The 20,702-nt window shown below is 37.5% G+C and overlaps 2 protein-coding genes across 2 annotated transcripts; both read right to left on the bottom strand.

Moving 5' to 3' along the window:
- Positions 1-13,362: 13,362 nt before the first annotated feature.
- On the bottom strand, positions 13,363-14,075 carry LOC122029606 (chaperone protein dnaJ 11, chloroplastic-like). The gene has a single exon (XM_042588671.1). It carries the CDS (start codon positions 14,026-14,028, stop codon positions 13,585-13,587), a length of 444 nt encoding a protein of 147 aa, XP_042444605.1. The 5' UTR covers positions 14,029-14,075; the 3' UTR covers positions 13,363-13,584.
- A 1,173-nt stretch (positions 14,076-15,248) lies between these two features.
- Positions 15,249-16,021, bottom strand: LOC122030551 (peptidyl-prolyl cis-trans isomerase-like). The gene has a single exon (XM_042589760.1). The coding sequence runs from the start codon at positions 15,926-15,928 to the stop codon at positions 15,410-15,412; it is 519 nt and encodes a 172-aa protein (XP_042445694.1). The 5' UTR covers positions 15,929-16,021; the 3' UTR covers positions 15,249-15,409.
- Between the last annotated feature and the right edge of the window lie 4,681 nt (positions 16,022-20,702).

Genomic DNA, 20,702 nt, shown 5'->3' on the forward strand with positions numbered 1-20,702 from the left:
TCTTTTAGGTTTTGACTTAGGTCTCCTGCGGAACTTAACACGTTCGACCCAAATCACCTTAAGTTATTAATTCCATTAAATATTAATTTCCATAATTGGTTCCCAGTACTGACGTGGCGAGGCACATGGCCTTCTTGGATATGGGAGCAACCACCACCGACTAGACAAAACCTTTTATAGAAAGCTAATATTTAATTTCCTAAAATAACTTTAGGTTAACCGAAAAGAACAATCAAATCACAAGGATAAATAAAACAAAAGAACACAACATCGAAAAACATATTCGAAATACTAGAACGTTAGCCTCTTGTATTTAGTATTATTTCCATAAATAACTAGTATGATGCGGAAAAGGAAAAACTACTAGTTATACCTTCTAGAAAGACCTCTTAATCTTCTATCGTATTCCTCTTCTAACCTCGGACGTTGTGTGGGCAACGATCTTCCGAGATGAGAAAACACCAACCACCTTCTTCTCCTCCTAGCTAGGTTCGGCCACAAAGAAAGAAGCTTCACCAAGGAAGAAAACCAAAACACTAACCAAGCTCCAAGAGATGCTCGCTTCCTCTCCTTCTTCTTCTTCTTTTTCTTATCCAAGTAGTATCCGGCCACCACAAGAGCTCCAAGGGAAGAGAGGGGTTCGGCCACCACAAGAGGAAGAGAGGGAAAGGATGGCCGGCCACACCAAAGAACAAAAGAGGGAGAGAAATAATAGAGGTTGTGTCTCTTGAAGGCACTCTCAGCCCTTCTTTTATATTCCTTGGCCTAGGCAATTTAGGAAATTTAATTACAATAAAATTTCCTTAATTTCCTTGACATGATTTAATTGAGAAAAATAAAATAAAATTTCCCCAATTAAATTCAAGTGGCCGGCCACATCATGAAGAACAAATTGGACAAGTTTCAATCAACAATTAAAACTTCCTAATTTGTTTCCGAAAATTTTAAAATTAAAATTTCTCTTCAAAAATCTCTTCATGGTTGATAAAAAAAAATTTCCATAATTTTAATTTTACAACATGTGAATAATTTTTAAAGAGAAAATAAAATATCTCACCAATCTACAAATAAGGAAATAGATCTAATCTCTTTCTTTAATCTATTGTAGATCTTTTACAAGAGAGATATTTTAATTTTAATTCTCTTTAATAAATTATATCTTCCGCATAATAAAAATTAAAATTAATTTTTTTTTTAATTTAATTTGGCCGGCCCCCACTAGCTTGGGTTCAAGCTAGGGTCGGCCACCCAATCTTATACCTAGGCCGGCCCTAGCTTGGCTCCCAAGCTAGCTTGGCCGGCCCCCTATTGGTGGGTATAGAAGGTGGGTATAGTACTCTATAAATAAGAGGCTACGATAGTGACCGAGAGGAGGAATTAGTTTTGGTCTCCCGATAAAATTAAGCATCCCGTGTTCACCCCGAACACACAACTTAATTTTATCAATAATAATTCATTCCACTAGAGAACTATTATTGAACTACCGCATCAATCCCAAATTACATTTTTGGGCTCCTTCTTATTATGAGTGTATTAGTCTCCCTGTGTTTAAGATATCGAATGTCCACTAATTAAGTGAGTTACTGACAACTCATTTAATTAATATCTTAGTCCAAGAGTAGTACCACTCAACTTTATCATCATGTCGGACTAAGTCCACCTGCAGGGTTTAACATGACAATCCTTATGAGCTCCTCTTGAGGACATTATCAACCTAGTATCTCTAGGACACAGTTTCCTTCTATAATCAACAACACACACTATAAGTGATACCATTTCCCAATTTATCGGGCTTATTGATTCATCGAACTAAATCTCACCCATTGATAAATTAAAGAAATGAATATCAAATATATGTACTTGTTATAATATTAGGATTAAGAGCACACACTTCCATAATAACCGAGGTCTTTGTTTCTTTATAAAGTCAGTATAAAAGAAACGACCTCAAATGGTCCTACTCAATACACTCTGAGTGTACTAGTGTAATTATACAGTCAAGATAAACTGATACCTAATTACACTACGACCTTCTAATGGTTTGTTCCTTTCCATTTTGGTCGCGAGCTACTGTTTATAATTTATAAGGTACTGATAACATTATCTTCTGCATGTGACACCACATACTATGTTATTAAAATATAAATTAATTGAACAACTACAACTAAATGTAGACAATTTGACCAAATATGATTCTTTATTCATAATGAATGTTTTCAAAGCTTAGGCTTTCAGTATACACTCCAACAAGAATGTCCCCAAGAGGAGCTCATAAGGATTGCCATGTTAAACCCTGCATATGGACTTAGTCCGACATGACAATGAAGTTGAGTGGTACTACTCTTGGAGCTAGATATATTAATTAAGTGAGTTGTCTGTAACTTACTTAATTAGTGGACATTCGTAATCTTAAACACAGGGAGACTAACACACTCATGATAAGAAGGAGCCCATAATGTAATTTGGGATTGGTGCGGTAGTGCGGTAATAACTCTCTAGTGGAATGAGTTATTATCGATGAACTTGGGTTGTGTGTTCGGGGTGAACACGGGATACTCAAGCTTATCGGAAGGTAAAAACCAATTTCTCTACTAGGTCCCTGTCGTAGCCTCATTATAGCCTCAAGTCCATCCAAATGTAAGACTCTTCTTGGTATCCAAGAAGGAGGCCGGACCATTGCTTGGTGACCAAGCAATGGCCGGGGAGACCTAGGATGTAGAAGATCATAACATGAGTGATTCAGCAGATTTGGATTCCTATATATCCACTCATGTGGTACTTCATCATACGATTTATATAAGATCCATCTGTCTAGATATCATCATATACATCTAGAAAGCCGTATGCTTTGGAAGAAGCTTGTACAGTTTGGGAAGGGGTTTTTGTTTTTTAGTACAAGTAGCTACAGGTTTTGCTATGACTTTTTACTACCGTCCGACTGTTACAGAGGCTTTTTCATCTGTTCAATACATAATGACTGAGGCCAACTTTGGTTGGTTAATCCGATCAGTTCATCGATGGTCGGCTAGTATGATGGTTCTAATGATGATTCTTCACGTATTTCGTGTGTACCTTACAGGTGGATTTAAAAAACCCCGCGAATTAAGTCGGCCCTATTGCTTGGTGATCAAGCTTGTAGGGGCCGACCAATATTAATTCAAATAGGAGGGTTGTTTTGAATTTTTTAAAATCTTCTCTTTATAGAAAGCTATAAGTTTTAAAAGAGATTTTTTAATTTTTTAAAACTATCCTTATTTGAATTAGGCCACATGTTTTAATAGAGAGTTTTTAAAAAGTTTTAAAACTTTTCTTTTTTAACCATCCTCATGGTTTAAGAAAAAAAAGGGAGATAAGTTTTAAAATTAAAATTTTCTATTATCATGTTAAAAAAGGAAATTTTATAAGAGAGTTTTTAAATTTTAAAACATGGTTTTAATTTTTAGAAACTTTCCTTTTTTAACTCCTACTTTATGAAAGAGAGCTGGTAAAATTTTATAAGAATTTTTCTTGTAAAATTTTATAAAAAAAAATAATTCCTTTTTCCTCTTGATGAGGTGGCTGGCCACCTTGCTTGGTGCCAAAACAAGGGGCCGAACATAATAAAAAATATGAAATCATCAAAAAAATTAATTTTGGTGATTGATTCAATCAAGAGGAAAGAAAAGGAAATATTAAAAGGAAAAAGGAAAAACTCTTGGATGATTTTATTTTTTTGTAAAAAGTTTTTCCTTATTTGCCTTGGGTAAGTAATATAAAAGAAGGGGTGAGGGGGGCTTTAAGAGATACAACTCTTATTCTTTTGCTTGGAGGATCTCTTGATGGTCGGCCCTCTCCCTTCTTTCTTTCCTTTTGCTTTCTTCTCCTTGGTGATGGTGGCGGCCGAATTTTAGAAGAAGAAGGAGGAAGCTTTTGGGTGGTGTTCATCTTGGAGGATCGTCGCCCACACGACGTCCATGGCGAGGCGAGGAATACGGAAGAAGATCTTGAGGTCATTAGCTTACAAAGAGAAGGTATAACTAGTATTTTTCTTCCGCATCATACTAGTTATTTTTCTTTGTATGAATTCTAAATACAAGAGGCAATTAGATCTAGTTTATCGAATTTATTTTTCGATTTTGTGTTTTCTTCTTTTTCGAATTTGTGATTCGATTGTTCTTTTTGGTTAACCTAGAGTTATTTAAGGAAATAAATATTAGCTTTCCTTAAAAGGCTTTGCCTAGGTGGTGGTGGTTGCTCCCATATCTAAGAAGGTCATGCGCCTCGCCATGCAGTCCTGGAAGCCAATTTTGAAAATTAATATTTATGGAATTAATAACTTAGGTAGATTTGAATCAATAGTGTTAAGTTCCGCTTGCGATTCAAATCTAAACCATTAAGAACAGATAAGTTAAATTTGGAATCAATGATGTTAAGTTCCATCTGCGATTCCTAATTTAACTTCTAAAGAACACAATAGGTTATTTAAGGAAAGGTTCGACAGTTGTACAAAAATTTTTGTACAGTGGAACCGGTACATTTTCCTAGGATTAACCAACACTTCCTGTGCTATGATGTAGCTCTCGAAAGAGTCTTTGGATCTCATTATGTTAAGTTTGTGGAGCATGTTTTTCCATTTGCTATCACCTCCTCCTTGGATTCCACAGTAATAGACACTGACTCTAAGCTCTCTGCTGCACTAGTTCTCTCATGGGACCCTCCAGCACCGATGCCGCAACCTGCCACTAACCGTAGCCGTCCGCAAGTGACTTCTTCACCACTGTCATCATCACTGCCATCATCACCTCTTGTTGTTGGGTCGTCGACGCTGCTTGGTGGCAACCGACCCTCTAGCTCACCGACTCTTTCTCCCTCTCTCGCTTTTCTAAACTAACATCCCATGCAAACTCGCTCCAAAAATATCATCTACAAACCCAATCCAAAGTATCTTTTTCATAATAGTCTTCCACAACCTTGTGTCACGCAGGCGCTCAAAGGTCCGAATTGGGTGCAGGCCATGCATGAAGAGTATGATGTTTTTCTCCGTAATCAGACTTGGACTCTTGTCCCACCTTCGCCAGACCAAAATCTTGTGGGTAATAAGTGGGTGTTTCGCATTAAGCATAATTCTGATGGCTCAATTGATCGGTATAAGGCCCGCCTTATTTCCCTTTTCATCAGTGCCCTGGTGTTGACTTTCATGATACATTCAGCTCTATTATTAATTCAGTAACAATGCGCATTGTTCTTAGTTTGACTATGAATCGGAGGTGGTGTCTTCGCCAACTTGATGTAAACAATGTGTTTCTTAATGGTCATCTTGCAGAGGAGGTTTATATGGTGCAACCTTCGAGTATGCGCAGTGCTGAGTTTCCGGATCATGTGTGTCGTTTGCATAAGGCGCTTTATGACCTGAAGCAGGCTCCGCGTGCTGGTATTTGGAGCTTCGTGATTTCTTGGTCTCTCTTGGCTTTATCGCATCCCGAGCTGACACCTCCTAATTTGTTTATTCTCGGGATGATACTATTATCTATTTTCTTGTATATGTTGATGATCTAATCATTACAGGGAGTGCTGCTTCTTCTGTTGACGTCATAGTATGTAAACTTCATGTAAAATTTGTGATTAAGGATCTTGGGACTCTTCCCTCTTCTACGGTATTGAAGTTCGCCCAACCTCAGATGGTCTTCTCTTGTCTCAGAAAAAGTATGTCACTGATCTTCTCTCCAAACACAACATGCTTGATTCCAAGCCAGTCTCCACTCCTATTGCTGCTGGCTCTCGTCTTACTTTGCATGATGGGTCTTCATCTTTTGATATGACTAAGTTCCGACAAATGGTTGGAGGCTTACAACATCTTCGTATGACTCGTCCTGATATTTCTTTTGCGGTTAACAAGCTTTCACAGTTTATACATGCTCCTTCAGAGACGTATTGGGGTGTTGTGAAATATCTACTTCGGTATCTCAATGGTACTAGGGATCTTGGCATTCGTCTTCTTGCGGATACACCTTTTACTCTTCATGGTTTCTCTGATGTAGATTGGGCAGGAGATTCAGATGATCGGTGTTCTACGGGTGAATTTATTATTTTTCTAGGTGCTAATCCGGTTTCCTGAAAATCTACCAAACAACGCACGATTGCACGCACTTCGACTGAGGTTGAATATCGTGTCATTCCCTCTGCAGTAACTGAGATCCAATGGATTAAGTCACTTTTGACAGATCTACTTCTTTCGGTTACCACGCCTGCTGTGTTTTTTACTGATAATTTAGGTGCCACGTATCTTTCAGCTAATCCTGTTTTTCACTCTCGGATGAAGCATCTAACTATTAACTATCACTTTGTTCATGATCTGGTGCAGGCCTCCAAACTACGAGTTACTCATATTCCTACTGAGGATCAGTTGGTTGATGCACTTACAAAGTCGCTTTCTTGACCTCGGTTGTTTACTATTTGCAGTAAGATTGGTGTCATTTCTAGGACACCATCTTGAGAGGGCGTGTTAGAAAATAATTATTATAAGTAAATAGTTATTTATTTCTTAATTGTTAGGGAATAATTATTATTAAAAAATAATTTTTTTCCTAATTTATGTATTTTCTTATTTTCACTTATAATAATATTTATATATAGCATATGATATCATTAATAATATGTGTGAATTCTATCTTCAATAATAAAAATACCTCCCATCAAAAGCCTTTAATCAAAAGTAGAGAAACATATAAAAGAACCAATAAGACAAAAAAGAGGAGTAATTGTCATACTTCCAATAGTTAATTTGTATAACTATTAACTATTGATCCTTGTAGTTTGAGAAAATAATTGTATCATCCAATACAACACAAGCACCGCCTCCATACTCTTTGGCCAATCCTTGAAAATCCATGCTCACAATGAAGACTTTTGAGGTGGAGGGGAAGTCGGTTGGTATTGCAACTAATTCAGGGAGAAGAACAGGGAGGGAGGTCACAATCGGCTTCACAGGCTTACGCGTAGGCGAGCTTGCAGCCGGGCTGAGCTCACGGCCAACCTCGCGGCCATGGCTTAGAAGGCGGCCGTCAGAGCTCGTCACACCAAGATTGGGGCGGAGAGGGGAGGGGAAAAGAGAGGGGAGCTTACAGAGAGGAGGCCTCAAGATCGCGCTCGCCTATCACATGCTAGAGAGAATCCGACCTTAGAGAACGATCAAGATCAGGATCCAGAGTTGAAGGAACCGAGATTAGCGGTTCGAAGAGTTGTTGCAGAGTAAGAGATCGACGTTATCTAGGGTAAGAGGGGGAAGAGATGGGCAAAAGGAATGGGGATCTCTAGGGTGTTAGAGAAGAGGGGTTGCTAAGGTATTTTTGGGCGCTAACTGTATTTTGTTTGGTGAAGTTCAACATCTATAAATTATATTACCTTTTTACTTCATCCAAATATATTATGCCGAAGTAATGGGTACTAAAAAAATAGAGTGAAGTCCGTAATTTTTAAAATGCAAAGTAAAACATCTTTTTTTACTTCTCCAATATTATTACCAAAGTTGTTTATTATATACTACTTCGAAATCCCTAATTAATTACCGAAGTAACCTACGTCAAAGTCAAAAATGATTTTTCTACTAGTATATCCAATTGACCTCAACTTATCAGAACTTCTTTTGTCCGACTTCTAGTCAATATTGACCTGCCATGACTTCTCGTTGTCTAATGTTTAATCAATCTCGACCTGCCAATATTATTTTGACAAAAAAATCATATATCTTTATAATGGTATGATATTATCTAGTTTGAGTCGAAGCCCTCATAGATTTATTTTTGAGTTCTACCCAAAATATCACATTGCAATTGAGATATCTTTCATCTTTTAAATCAATGATCTTCTCTATATATTTTTAATGTAAGATTTTGATTGTATTTTCAACCAGGACTTCCTTGTTGTCTAACATCCAGTCAACTTTGACCTATTAAGATTTCCTCATTGACTAATATTTGGTTAACCTTGACTTGTCAGACTTTCTCATTACCTAGCATCCGATCGATCTTGATCTGTCGTGACTTTCTTGTTACCTAACATTCTATCAATCTTGACCTATCAGGACTTCACATCTCATGTCAACTCCTTGTTAGACTTTCAACCACCAAATATCCGATTAATCGTAATCCACGTAGAATTTCTTCTTGTATCAACTCCATGTTGGACTTTCGTATCCCCAATTTAACTCATTTGAACTTTTTATCTTATCAAATATTTGATCAATCTTAACTTACTTGACTTTTACTAAATCAATCGACATGTATTTTATCAACATTGACCTACGTACTTGACATCCCGATTAACTAATATATATATTGAACAAATATCAAAATATCAACTTAAATTAACTTGAGCTTAATCAATTTGATCCATCTTCATAAAAGTCGTCGATTGCACCAACGGGTCGGCAATAATTCCACACTCAGTTAATCTTTTTTTTTTTCAGATTTTTTTTATTTTTTTAAATGGGAAGAGTATTTTGAAAAATAATGAAGTTTGATATATCCTTGAAAATTTACGAAACCAAATGAAAGTTGATTTGTGATGGAAAAGGAATGTCTATTTTTTTTAGTTATATTTTTAGAATATAATTTGTTTTAATTTATATGTTTGATTTATACCAGTTTTATAAATAATAAATTCCTTAATTAATTAAGTATTCCGTTCTCTTTTCCATTAACAGATTACCAAATGATGGCAGTTTTACAGCTAACTATCCTTGTATAACCGCTAGTTTGTTTGGGAAGTCGGGGAAGAGAATAACTAAGTCAAGAAAGTGTCTGCTATCATATATATATATATATATATATATATATATATATAACCGCTAGTTTGTTTGGCAGTTCCTGGTCCTGGACTTCTCCATGGCCTTTGGAGCTGCAACACATTTACAAACACCATTAAACACATTAGCATACAAATAATAAATCAGGATATTCTTCAAAGAAATCTTGACTACCTTTACCGATTCCAATTGCATTTGAACCCTTCATAATTCTCAGCCTCCTACAAGAGTCAGCAAACATACTGCAATGGATCAGAGAAGAAGACAATTTTAAAGATATAGAGAGAGAAAGCAATATGGGTAAACTAATTGGTCATTCACTATGTTAACAGGAGCGACTAGAGGAAGAGTCGCTCATTTCTTTTTATCTTTTTATCGAATTACTTTACAAAGGTTATCATCCTTGCAATAAAACCAAAACCAAAATGCAAATAAGAGTTACAACACAAGACTCCTAAATTGATTTTTCAACTAAGATATAAAGTTGCCATTATTGTAGAAGACTTGCAATTCCATTCCAATTTTTGGCTTTTGATCATCTGCAACTTGGGGAATGAATTCCTGATCATCAACTCTATTTTCTTCCATTTCTGGGCGCCCTCGTATTATATTTAACAATAGAAAAATAAATAAAATTTGTTCCAATTAACTTGACAAAGACACTAAACTCTAACAGTTATCTAAAGTATAATAACAGAATAAAACAGAAATGATTTTAATATACAGAAACAAATTCTTATGAAAGAAACACTAAAGTAGTGCATAAGGCTATGTTCAAACATCTGAAAGTTAATAAATTCCAGTATAATGTAGTAAATATGCACCATGTTAGAATTACTCAGGTAGGCTATAACTACTCAAATTTCTTAGATCATGGTGGCTAATTATTAATTAGGACAATGCATGGTTGCTTGGGATTTTACTTAGGCATTAGAAGGTAAAGGTCCTTATATCAGCTATAAGTAAAGCTCCGGTTTCCCATTCTCAATCAAAGACACTACATTGGTCAGAATACCCATTCACATCATTAATGACTTCATTTACTGAGAAATGCGATGAAGTATAGGAGTAAATATGCGGCATTGGTCAGAATATCCATTCACATCATTAACGACTTCATTATTTGTTGGGAACAGTTCAAAAATCAACATTAAATAGAAAAAGGGAGCTTTTACCGGCGAAAACCCTAAAAAGAATTTCGGGCAAGAGACTGCCAGCTGTGATGTTTGGTGTTGAGGGTTGATCGCAGCGTAGGGAGAGCTCGCATAGGCGAGAATAGAGATCAGTGGCTAATCACGACAGAGTGTTTATGCTTACGGCGAGAGAGGCGATGTACGAAGGGAGAGCTCGCAGGTGGCAAGGGAGAGGTCGCAGCAGGAGAGGGCTCGACGCAGGGGAGAGAGGCGATGTGCGAAAGGAGAGCTCTCAACTGGCGAGGGAGAGCTCGCGACGAGAAAGGCGATGTGCGAAGGGAGAGCCCGCGGCTGGAGAGTGAGAGCTAGCGGCAAGAGAGGCGATGTGCGAAGGGTTGAGCAGCACTTCCATTAGGGCTCGCGGAGAGCGAGAGGAGAGGGGCTCGGGGCGAGAGAGGCAATGTGCGAATGGTTGAGCGGCGCTTCTGCTAGGGCTTGGGAGAGGAAGAGGAGAGGAATGAGGGTTGCGCGATTTTTTTTTTCTCTCACCTTTTACGCAACTTACCTCTCACGCGGGTGACGTGGAATCGCCACGACGCCTTCACCGCACGGAACCGCAAGAGAAGCACCGTAGCATAAGCTCTGTGTATATATATATATATATATATATATATATATATATCTCATATTTATGCCTTGTGAGATTAAGTCATTCATTGATCTACATACTAGTCTCAACATATTAATATTGTCCTTATATATTAATGTTTGTCTAGGAATAGTTAAGAGTGATGTTCTATATATATCTACAATATTCCACAATCAATTCAACCAATGATATATTATAGGTTAGAATCTATTATCCTAGGATATTATTATACTTATTCATTTATACTGAATTGAAGTAAATATAATAATCAACTTTACATTTTATTAATTAATAAAATATAATTTAAAAAATATTATTGTCAATATCTCATAATCGATACTAGGATTAATACTAACACGAACTACTTGTGATACTAAGTCGCAATGTCAGGACCCATCTGTGCAGATTTACCTAACAGTCTATTAGTAAAATAAGACCATCCACCTCTAATATTAGTAGGATAGTAAAAATTACTCACTTTCCACCTGTGTACCTGCATTTACCTCCCTCCATATCCGTGGGACCGGCTCTAGGGGGCCGCTGATGTGACGGTTCCACATTTTTTTAGGATAGTAAAAATTACTAATTTACTTCACTACATCTCATCGTATAACGTATGATGAAATAATTTTGATCATAGAACGTATGATTTTGATGTGAGCGTTATTATATTTTTACATCAAAGACTAGCAAAAGCTGAATACCTCTATTAATAAAAACTGAACTAAGAATTTTGTTTTATTAAGACATCATATCACAAATTAACTTATAATAACAAATTGATTTATTTTTTTTTTAAAAAATACAATTCAATTCAATGACATCGTTATCATCGTCAATTTTGGATCTATTCAAACTTGGTATAAGATTACATATCTGCTGATTTATATTATAAAAAATATTTTAAAAAATAAAAATGAAAACAGTTTGAATTAATTTTCAGATAAACCGGAGTTTCTAACTTCAAATATTTAATTCGAGGGAACTTGGTTCGGACCGGCGTCCTCGTATTTATTAATTAATTTTTCATATAAAAAATTAGAAATCAGAAGTTGAAAAGTCAACATGCCGACCCAATTAAATTGAGTGGATCCAAGGAGGATGGCAACTAATTAACAACCAAATAAAACTAAAATTAAAAAAGAAAAAGAAAGAAAGTCGTGGGAATGAAAGTCAACTTTTTTGACCTTTGAGAAAAGTATGACTTTTGTATATTGGAATTAAGGACGATTGGACAATCAACCTGTTCTGTTAGAAATAATATTTTTTTAAAAAATTAAATATGTTTAATAAAATTATATATATATTTTTTAAAAATGTTTTTTTCCAAACAAAACCTAGACGAGAAATACCTTACGATCATTGTCACTGACTCCTCTATCTCCTCTTATAAAATTAACTCAACTTTTTAAAAAACAAGGGTGAAAATATAATGATAGTGTTGAATATGCTAATGACCTAAAAAGTTAGTCGATCACACATTTATGTCACAAAAGACGATTTATTTATCCCAGCGCCCCCTTCAATGTGTCTCTATACCAATACAGAAGAGGTAATCACGAATAATTATTAGTCATTAGTATAAGTGATCAAGACATAGATAAAGATATGCTCAGATGCGCTGAATAATCAATTACACATCTAACATCTAGTAGAGACGGAGCTAAAGGGGGGCAATTGTGGCAGCTGCCCCCTTCAATTGTTAAGTATAAAAAGTGTATGAGGTATAAGAATAGGGGAGGGTGAAAGAGAGGTAAATGGGAGGCAACAATATAATCACCTCCCCTCAATATAAACACATACATTTCACCTCCTCGATATGAAATTTCTGACTCCGTCCCTGGGCCAGCCACCTACTATTAATCATTATCATATCCCTAAAATAAGCATACAACTTCCATTAAGTCGAATGCAAAAGAATAGAAACATAGATTACAAAGAGGATCAACATAGCATCGACTAAAATCTATTAACAATTTCAGTAGAGTCACTTAAAATCATCCATTAGTTAGAAGAGTTACGATAGGTCAAAGGATAATGCTTAAAACCATCCATTGGTTAGAAGAGTTACGTTAGGTCAAAGATAATTTTTTTTGCTCAACCTTCCCATTTCCTTTCCATTTCTGTTTGGAGTCTTTGGGCAAAAGGCGATAATGCTCGCCCCCAGCGCTCCCGTCGTACCTTACCCAAGGCCATCACGAGAGAGGTTAATCACAGTAATCGGAGAAGCTAGTGCGCAGTGAAAAGAAGGACACGGGGACCAAAAATTTATGCCCTGACTACCTTATGATTCGAATCCACGATTTTATTGGGCAATCGATTTCTGTTTGGAGTCTTGATCAATAATAAAGTTGCTACAGTCTAACCTAGAAGTCACAGAGATGAACAATTCATCACAGAAGCTTCCCATTATTGATAGGAGCTTTCCATTAATCATCACTCCAACAAAAACATAAATTTCAACAAAATATGAACACGTAAACGAAAGCAATGATGACCAATTCATCAAAGAAGAAAGCATGCCTAACTCAAGGAAGTAGGAAGCTGGTTCACTTTTTAAGGTTAGATGAGATGAGAAAGCTTATCCATTTGTTACAAAGTTGTTCAGCTGTTCCTCTAAAGGAAGGTGAAGTGAAACCATCACAATCAAATGCTTCCTCCATTTGCATCTATGAATTAATTGTAGCAACTTGAGCAAAAACCTTTCTTGAAAAAACCAAAGAGTTGCTCATCAAGTCACAGATCAAATAGAGATCCAAGAAATCTCAGAACTTCATGCTTTTAAAGCAAACAGAACATGAAGTCAAAGGTTTTCTTTAGTTTTGATTGTAATCTTAGATTAATACGATTGCCTAAGGAAAAGGGAAAACAAAATTGAAATCGGAAAAAAGGAAGAGGTTGTTTGGCGAGATCAAAGATTATTCCATCTGTGAACATGTACAAAGAACAGCAATAAACCAATTGGGGGTGGAAAATTTGAGATCGGCATTTAATCGAACACCTTTGATGCATCTTGTTAGTTACCAGCACTGGTCCGTCTCCCACGTCCGCGGCTGGCGTCGGCCGGCGTAGAAGGAATACGACGATCGGGAGGAATGGAACGGCCTCCATCTCCGATCGGCGACGACGACCCCTCGATCATACTCGGCGCGCTTCTCCGGGTCGGAGAGCGTCTCGTAGGCCGCGTGGATCCGCATGAACTCGTCGGCCGACGCGGTCTTCCTGTCCGCCGCGACCACCGCGTCCGGGTGGCACGCGCGGGCGAGCCTCCGGTAAGCCGCCTTGATCTCGAGCCCCGATGCGGCGGCGGCGACGCCGAGCACGTCGTACAGCGTGTCGGGGGCGGAGGGTGAAGCCGGGGGCACCGAAACGGCGGCGCGGACGGGAAGCCGGCGACGAGCGGAGGGGGGAAGTAGGAAGAGGGAGGATCTGGGGACGGCGAGGGATTGCGAAGTCGATAACATCGGCGAGATCGGGATTTTTTGTGCGACGGACGAACGCGAACTCGGCGTATATAGACGACAGGAAAGAAGGAACGGTGTGCGGCGGCGATGGAATTTAGGGGCCGCATGTGCTTATCGTGATGGATCATGGACGGTTCGGATTCGATCTTGGTTTCGTTATGGTGCCGGTGGAGATCCGGTGGGTTTGAGCCACAGAATGAAAGGAAATTTTCATTTTCACCCTTATAATCTATAGTATCATATTTTGAATAAAGCCCTCAAATCTTATAATTTTTTTTATTTGTTCCCCTAATTCATCTATTTGTTATATATTTATATATCTTTGTTTAACGATGTATAGTTGAAAGATTAAGACATGTTGCATACTTATGGGCTTAGACACGTGAAATATATAGACTAATTGTTGATTAAGAAATTTCTACGCCGTGATGATGATAAAAGATCTCATCCCCTATCATGATGGAAGTCAAAATCAGATTGTCAGGAGATAATATAAGAAATATATTTAAAAAGATACATCCTTTTAGTAAATACTAAAATAACATGTGTCTTTTAATAAATTTAAAAATTTAGATAGTTGATTAGTAAATTATCTAAAAATATTAGTGCATATAAAAGACTTTGAACATCCATTTAGGCCTTAGATTTTGAAACTTTGGAGGCATGTGAAAATAGAGATAAATTTCAGGGGAAAATGAAAGTTCCGCTGGACTTAAACGCTATTACCACGCGGAATGGGTCGGTCAATGATAATAAATTAATGAACCCATAAAAAAATTAATACTTTGAAAAAAAACCCTATTATTCTCCACAATAGAAAAATAATAACGACCTAAATTGAGAATATGGTGAGAATGGTTGACATTCGAGAATAACAAAACAAATTGTATTAAATCGACGTTGACATTTTAAATAAATTCTTACAAATAACACAAACTCAAATATAAAGTTAAATATGAAATGTGAAATTGATAATTGGAATTGGTTCTTGATAGTGCCATTCTTAAATTCATTAAATGACTCTTTTAATTACATGTAATATGATTTAGTAACTTTGAATGTGTCATATTTGAATTTACTATGTTGTTTTCAATAGTTTGTTTTAGTTATAATAAGAAAAAATAAGGAAATATGATATTTAGTATTTAATTCCTCATTTAATTATAGTATTGTTTAGCAATTAAATATAAAATTTTCAAAATGTGAAAAAACAAGAGAGAAAATATGAAATCTAAGATTATTGATCAAAAAAGGGCCACCACAGCTACGGCGAGGATGGTAAGCAAGTCGAGATCGACGGCCAGAAACGCTCGATCCGACGATTATTAGATGAAATGGCGAGGAAGGGCGCCGGCCATGAGTGGCAGGAGAAGTCCGGCCCTCAGAGCTGGCCGCAGTCGGCGATGACGACGGGCTTCTTGGTGGCGCCGCCCTGAGACCCCACCGCCTCGATCGCCTTCACCACCTCCATCCCCTCCACCACGCGGCCGAACACCACGTGCTTCCTGTCCAGCCACGCCGTCTCCGCCGTGCAGATGAAGAACTGCGAGCCGTTGGTGTTGGGCCCGGAGTTCGCCATCGACAGCACCCCGGTGCCCGTGTGTTTCTTCGAGAAGTTCTCGTCGGCGAACTTGTCGCCGTAGATCGACTCGCCGCCGGTGCCGTTGCCTCGGGTGAAGTCGCCGCCCTGGCACATGAACCCCGGGATCACTCTGTGGAAGCTCGAGCCCTTGTAATGAAGCGGCTTCCCGGAGCGGCCCGTGCCCTTCTCGCCCGTGCACAGCGCGCGGAAGTTCTCCGCCGTCCGCGGCACCACGTCGGCGTAGAGCTCCATCACGATCCTCCCCGCCGGCGATCCCCCCACGGTCATGTCGAAGAACACGCGAGGGTTCGACGCCATCTCTCCGATCGATCAATCGCTCTCTCGATTAGGGTTTCAGGTCGCTGTCTTCGTTTCCGCTCTGTTTGAGCCCGATCTTAAACAGTCATAGGTAGAATCCGTAACGTTCAAAACGTACACGTGTCTTGATCTGAGACATAGTAGGTGGAGAATGGTTAACTAACCACAGGTGAGGTTAAGGAGCCTGGTTGGATTAAGAGCACGTGTACCGTGTTGCATAGGAACAGCGACGCAGAGCTTGAAAATCCTACCCTTAGTGTACCCGAATGTTAATTGGGTATTTCCGTTGTGGGCCCACTGCAGCAATTTCGATTGTGGAATAATAACCCCATGAACTAATTAGTGAATTATGTACTTCATGGGCATATAATCTCTAATAGTATGAATATTCTAAAATTTGGGCATCTCGGATGGGTCTAGTGGTTAGCATATGAGGTGTTGTCACAATGAGATTTGGAGTTCGAATCTCGACAAAGTTGAGGTAAATACTTTCTTTATGTGCTAGTCACTATTCCAAAGGCTAGTAGCCGTCCGTGATTTACCTCCTCCGTGTTGGGATGGATTGGTGGGGACGCTGAGGGCGAGCGTATCCGTTTTTTGCACAATGAATATTCTAAAATTTGACTCTAAATGTGCAAAAATAATTGATAACACATAAATACAAAAAATGATAGTTTACCAAAAATAAAAAAAAGGCTTATTTAAAATTTTAAATTAATAAAAATATGTATGTTATTTTAATATTTATTAAAGGGAATATCTGTTTATAGTGCTCTTCTTATGCTTATCCAGGTATCCGTGGTTCAGGCTCTAGTTATGACGAATTTATAGAAATTTTTACTCCAAATGGGGCACGCAACTAAAGGATACTGAGCTCCTGGACTGCCCATTGCTAGCGCTTTCAGATTTACTTTGGTTACCGGTCAGAAATTTTCATGGGGCCGGGCCGATCACCCCAGGTTCAACGTTACCCAACCTGCTTAATCCTTTTTTTTTCCATTCTACCCTTTTTATATTTATCAAAAGACGCAGAGTTGATTCTTTAATCGATTTTTCTAAAAATATTTTAACACCTCTAAGAAACTAAAATAAACAATGAATAGCACCGTTTGACTCTTTGCAACTTTAGAAATTCATAGGACCTGAAATGGGTCTAATAGGACATGTATAAGTCTATCAGTGGATTTCGATCGAAATCCATTGATGTGCTTATACAGGTCTGATTGAACTCATTTCAGGTTTTATGGATTTCTGAGACTGCAAGGAGTTAAACGGTGCTATCCATTGCTCATTTTAGCTTCTCAGTGATGTTAAAATATTTTTAGAAGAATCAACTAAAAAATCTCATATTGTGCCCACGTTGGGCTTGATATGAAATTATATCAGACCTATATCAGGCCCCACGTTAGGTCTGTTATAGAATCGTTTCAGGCCCAATGTAGACCTGATATGTTCTATATCAGACTCACATTGAAATTTTTGACCGATTATTCTATTAATATTTAACACTTTCCAAGAAATCGAAACAAGTAATGGATAACACTTTTTGATTTCTTACGACCTCAAAAATCTACAAGATTTGAAATGGATCCAATCAGAACTATTTAGGTCTATTAATGGGTTTCAGTCCGATTATACTAATTTTATATCAAACCCACTGATGGAGTTAGAAATGTCTGATTGGACCCATTACCATTTTTGACATTTCTAGTGATGATTCACAAATTTTGAAAAAAAATCTCTTTTTTTTTTAATTTTTTTTTCTCAAACCTGTCTAGAGATCAGGCCCAATAAAAAGGAAAGAAAAGCAAAAACAAACCTGATCAGTAAACCTAAACTGTTTATTTGATAGAGTAGAGTTTGGTGCCCATTGCTGCTTGAGCTTTGGGAAATGTTGCCTGTGAAAGATAAGAGCTGAGGAATATTTTTCTTGCACAAGGAGCTCTATTACCTCTTGCATGTTTAATGATGTCTAATAAAGATTCCACTGTAAGGACAGTTGCATGGACATTATCAAATCTCCTTCAGGTATGCATTCTTTAGTTTTATTAAGTTGAAATGTTTCATTAGTTATAGATAATATAATATATATTTATATAAATATATTTGCCCTGAGTAAATTTTAGTAAATTCAGTATCATGTAGTCCTATAGAAGAGATGATTCTTGCATTTTATAAAATCTGACAGCCTCTTGTAACTATCTATTAAAAATTTACTCTCAAATTTCCTTATAAGATTTAGCAAGAACTAAAAATTTGTGTGTTCCTGGTGAGTGTCAGTTTCATTTACAGGCGTTATGTACATGTCCATCTGCATTTCATGATGGCAAATGTGAATACATTCATCTTCAGTGTTCCCGCTAATTCATTCCAGGGCCAACACGGAGAAGGTAAATCACGGACGACTACTAGCCTTTGGAATAGTGACTAGCATATAAGGGAGACATTTATCTCGGCTTTACCGAGATTTAAATCCTAGGTCTTATGATGACAACATCTCATGTACTAACCACTAAACCAATCCGAGAAGACATGCCCATCTACATTTCAGTATCATCTCAAGATTGTTGTTTACTATGAATTTTTGTTCATTCATTAGCCTTTATACTTTATATTGTTCATTATTTACATGCAGGGACCCATCCTAAAACTACATCATAACTAATAAAAATCAAGGGGGTAATTGATGCAATTGTGCAACACTTAAGGAAAGAGTAAGTTGTTGCTTGGCTTTTCATGATTTCCTTATTTTTAGGTTTGAGCGAATTTTAATTATCTTCTCTAGAAGTTCTATTGATTGATGCTTGGAATAAAATTAACCAGCATTGTTGGCTGTTTCTTTGTTTTCGTTAAACTATAAATCTATAGATTAGATTCTTTCATAATAGCTTAAACTCTGTTATTATTTTTTCCCTTTTTATTAGGTCTGATATGGAAAGATATCACATTTAACGTTAGCCCGATCTCCCATAACAGGTTTGAGAAAAAAAATAAAACGAAGAAAAATCAGAGATTTTTTTTTTAAAAAAACTTTTGAACTACCATTAAGAATGTCGAAAATAATAATGGATTCAATTGGACATTTCTAGCTCAATCAGTGGATTTTGACATAAAATTGGTCCAATCGAATCAAAATCCACTAATGGACCTAGATAGGTCCGATTTGACCTATTTCAGATCATGTAGATTTCTGACACTGTAAAGAGTCAAAATATGTTATCCATTGCTTGTTTCAACTTCTTAGAATGTGTTAAATATTAATGGAACAATCAACAATAAAATCTCAAAGTGGGCCTGATATAGAATCATATCAGGTCCGAGAGCAGATCTCTTGGACCACTTTTTGTGGTCCAGAGGATGGACCACTCATATTTGCGGTCGGATCGTAACCGCAATCTGGGCGCAATTAGTTGTGATCCCTTCTTGAGTTCACCGTCCTCATCAGGTTATAGTTTGGTTCAGAGCGAGTGACCGGAGGACGCCCGGAGGACACCGGTGGTGGATAAGTGGCCAGGTTGCTGGGCGCCGAGTGAGGGTCTCCTCCGGGCGACCTCCGGCCACCCGTTCCGAACCAAAACTATAACCTGGTGGGGGCGGTGAACCCAAAAAAGGATCACAACAAATTGCGGCCCGATCGCGACCAGCATCCGACCGCAAATATGAGTGGTCCATCTCCTGGACCACAAAAAGTGGTCCAGGAGATCCTGGCTCTATCAAGTCCACCGCCCACATTGGGCTTGATATGATTCTATAATAGGTCCTGTTAGAGTGTATACCGAAAGCCTAAGTTTTTGTAGACATTTATTTTGAATAAAGAATCACATTTGGTCAAATTATCTACATTTATTTGTAATTGTTCAATTAATTTATATTGTAGATAACATAGTATGTGGTGTCACATACAGAAGATAATGTTATCAGTACCTTATAAATTATAAACAGTAGCTCACGACCAAGATGGAAAGGAATAAACCATTGGGAGGTCGTAGTGTAATTAGGTATTAGTTTATCTTAACTATATAATTACACTAGTACACTTAGAGTGTATTGAGTAGGAGCATTAGAGGTCGTTTCTTTTATACTGACTTTATAAAGGAACAAAGACCTCAGTTATTATGGAAGTGTGTGCTCTTAATCCTAATATAATAGCAAGCACATATATTTGATATTTATATCTTTAATTTATCAATGAGTGAGATTTAGTTTGATAAATCAATAAACTCGATAAGTTGGGAAATGATATCACTTATAATGTGTGTTGTTGATTATAAAAGGAAAATGTGTCCTAGAAATCTAGGTTGAGAATGTCCCCAAGAGGAGCTCATAAGGATTGTCATGTTAAACCCTGCAGGTGGACTTAAGTCCGACATGATAATAAGGTTGAGTGGTACTACTCTTGGACTAAGATATTAATTAAGTGAGTTGTCAGTAACTCATTTAATTAATGGACATTCATTATCTTAAACACAGGGAGATTAACACACTCATAATAAGAAGGAACCCAAAAATATAATTTGGGATTGGTGCGGTAGTTCAATAATAGTTCTCTAGTGGAATGAATTATTATTGATAAAATTAAGTTATGTGTTCGGAGCGAACACGGGATGCTTAATTTTATCGGGAGACCAAAACCAATTCCTCCTCTCGGTCCCTATCGTAGCCTCTTAGTTATAGAGTATTATACCCACCTATACCCACATTTATACTTATGTTATAGGGGTCGACCAAACTAGCTTGGGGACCAAGCTAGGGCCGGCCAAGCCTTGGTCCATGG

Source organism: Zingiber officinale, chromosome 10B (genome assembly GCF_018446385.1).
Source record: "Zingiber officinale cultivar Zhangliang chromosome 10B, Zo_v1.1, whole genome shotgun sequence".
NCBI classification, from domain to species: Eukaryota; Viridiplantae; Streptophyta; class Magnoliopsida; order Zingiberales; family Zingiberaceae; genus Zingiber; species Zingiber officinale.

Bases quoted from the DNA above. Each gene is read 5' to 3' on its own strand.
- LOC122029606 (XM_042588671.1), bottom strand. From the start codon at position 14,028: ATGTTATCGACTTCGCAATCCCTCGCCGTCCCCAGATCCTCCCTCTTC.
- LOC122030551 (XM_042589760.1), bottom strand. From the start codon at position 15,928: ATGGCGTCGAACCCTCGCGTGTTCTTCGACATGACCGTGGGGGGATCG.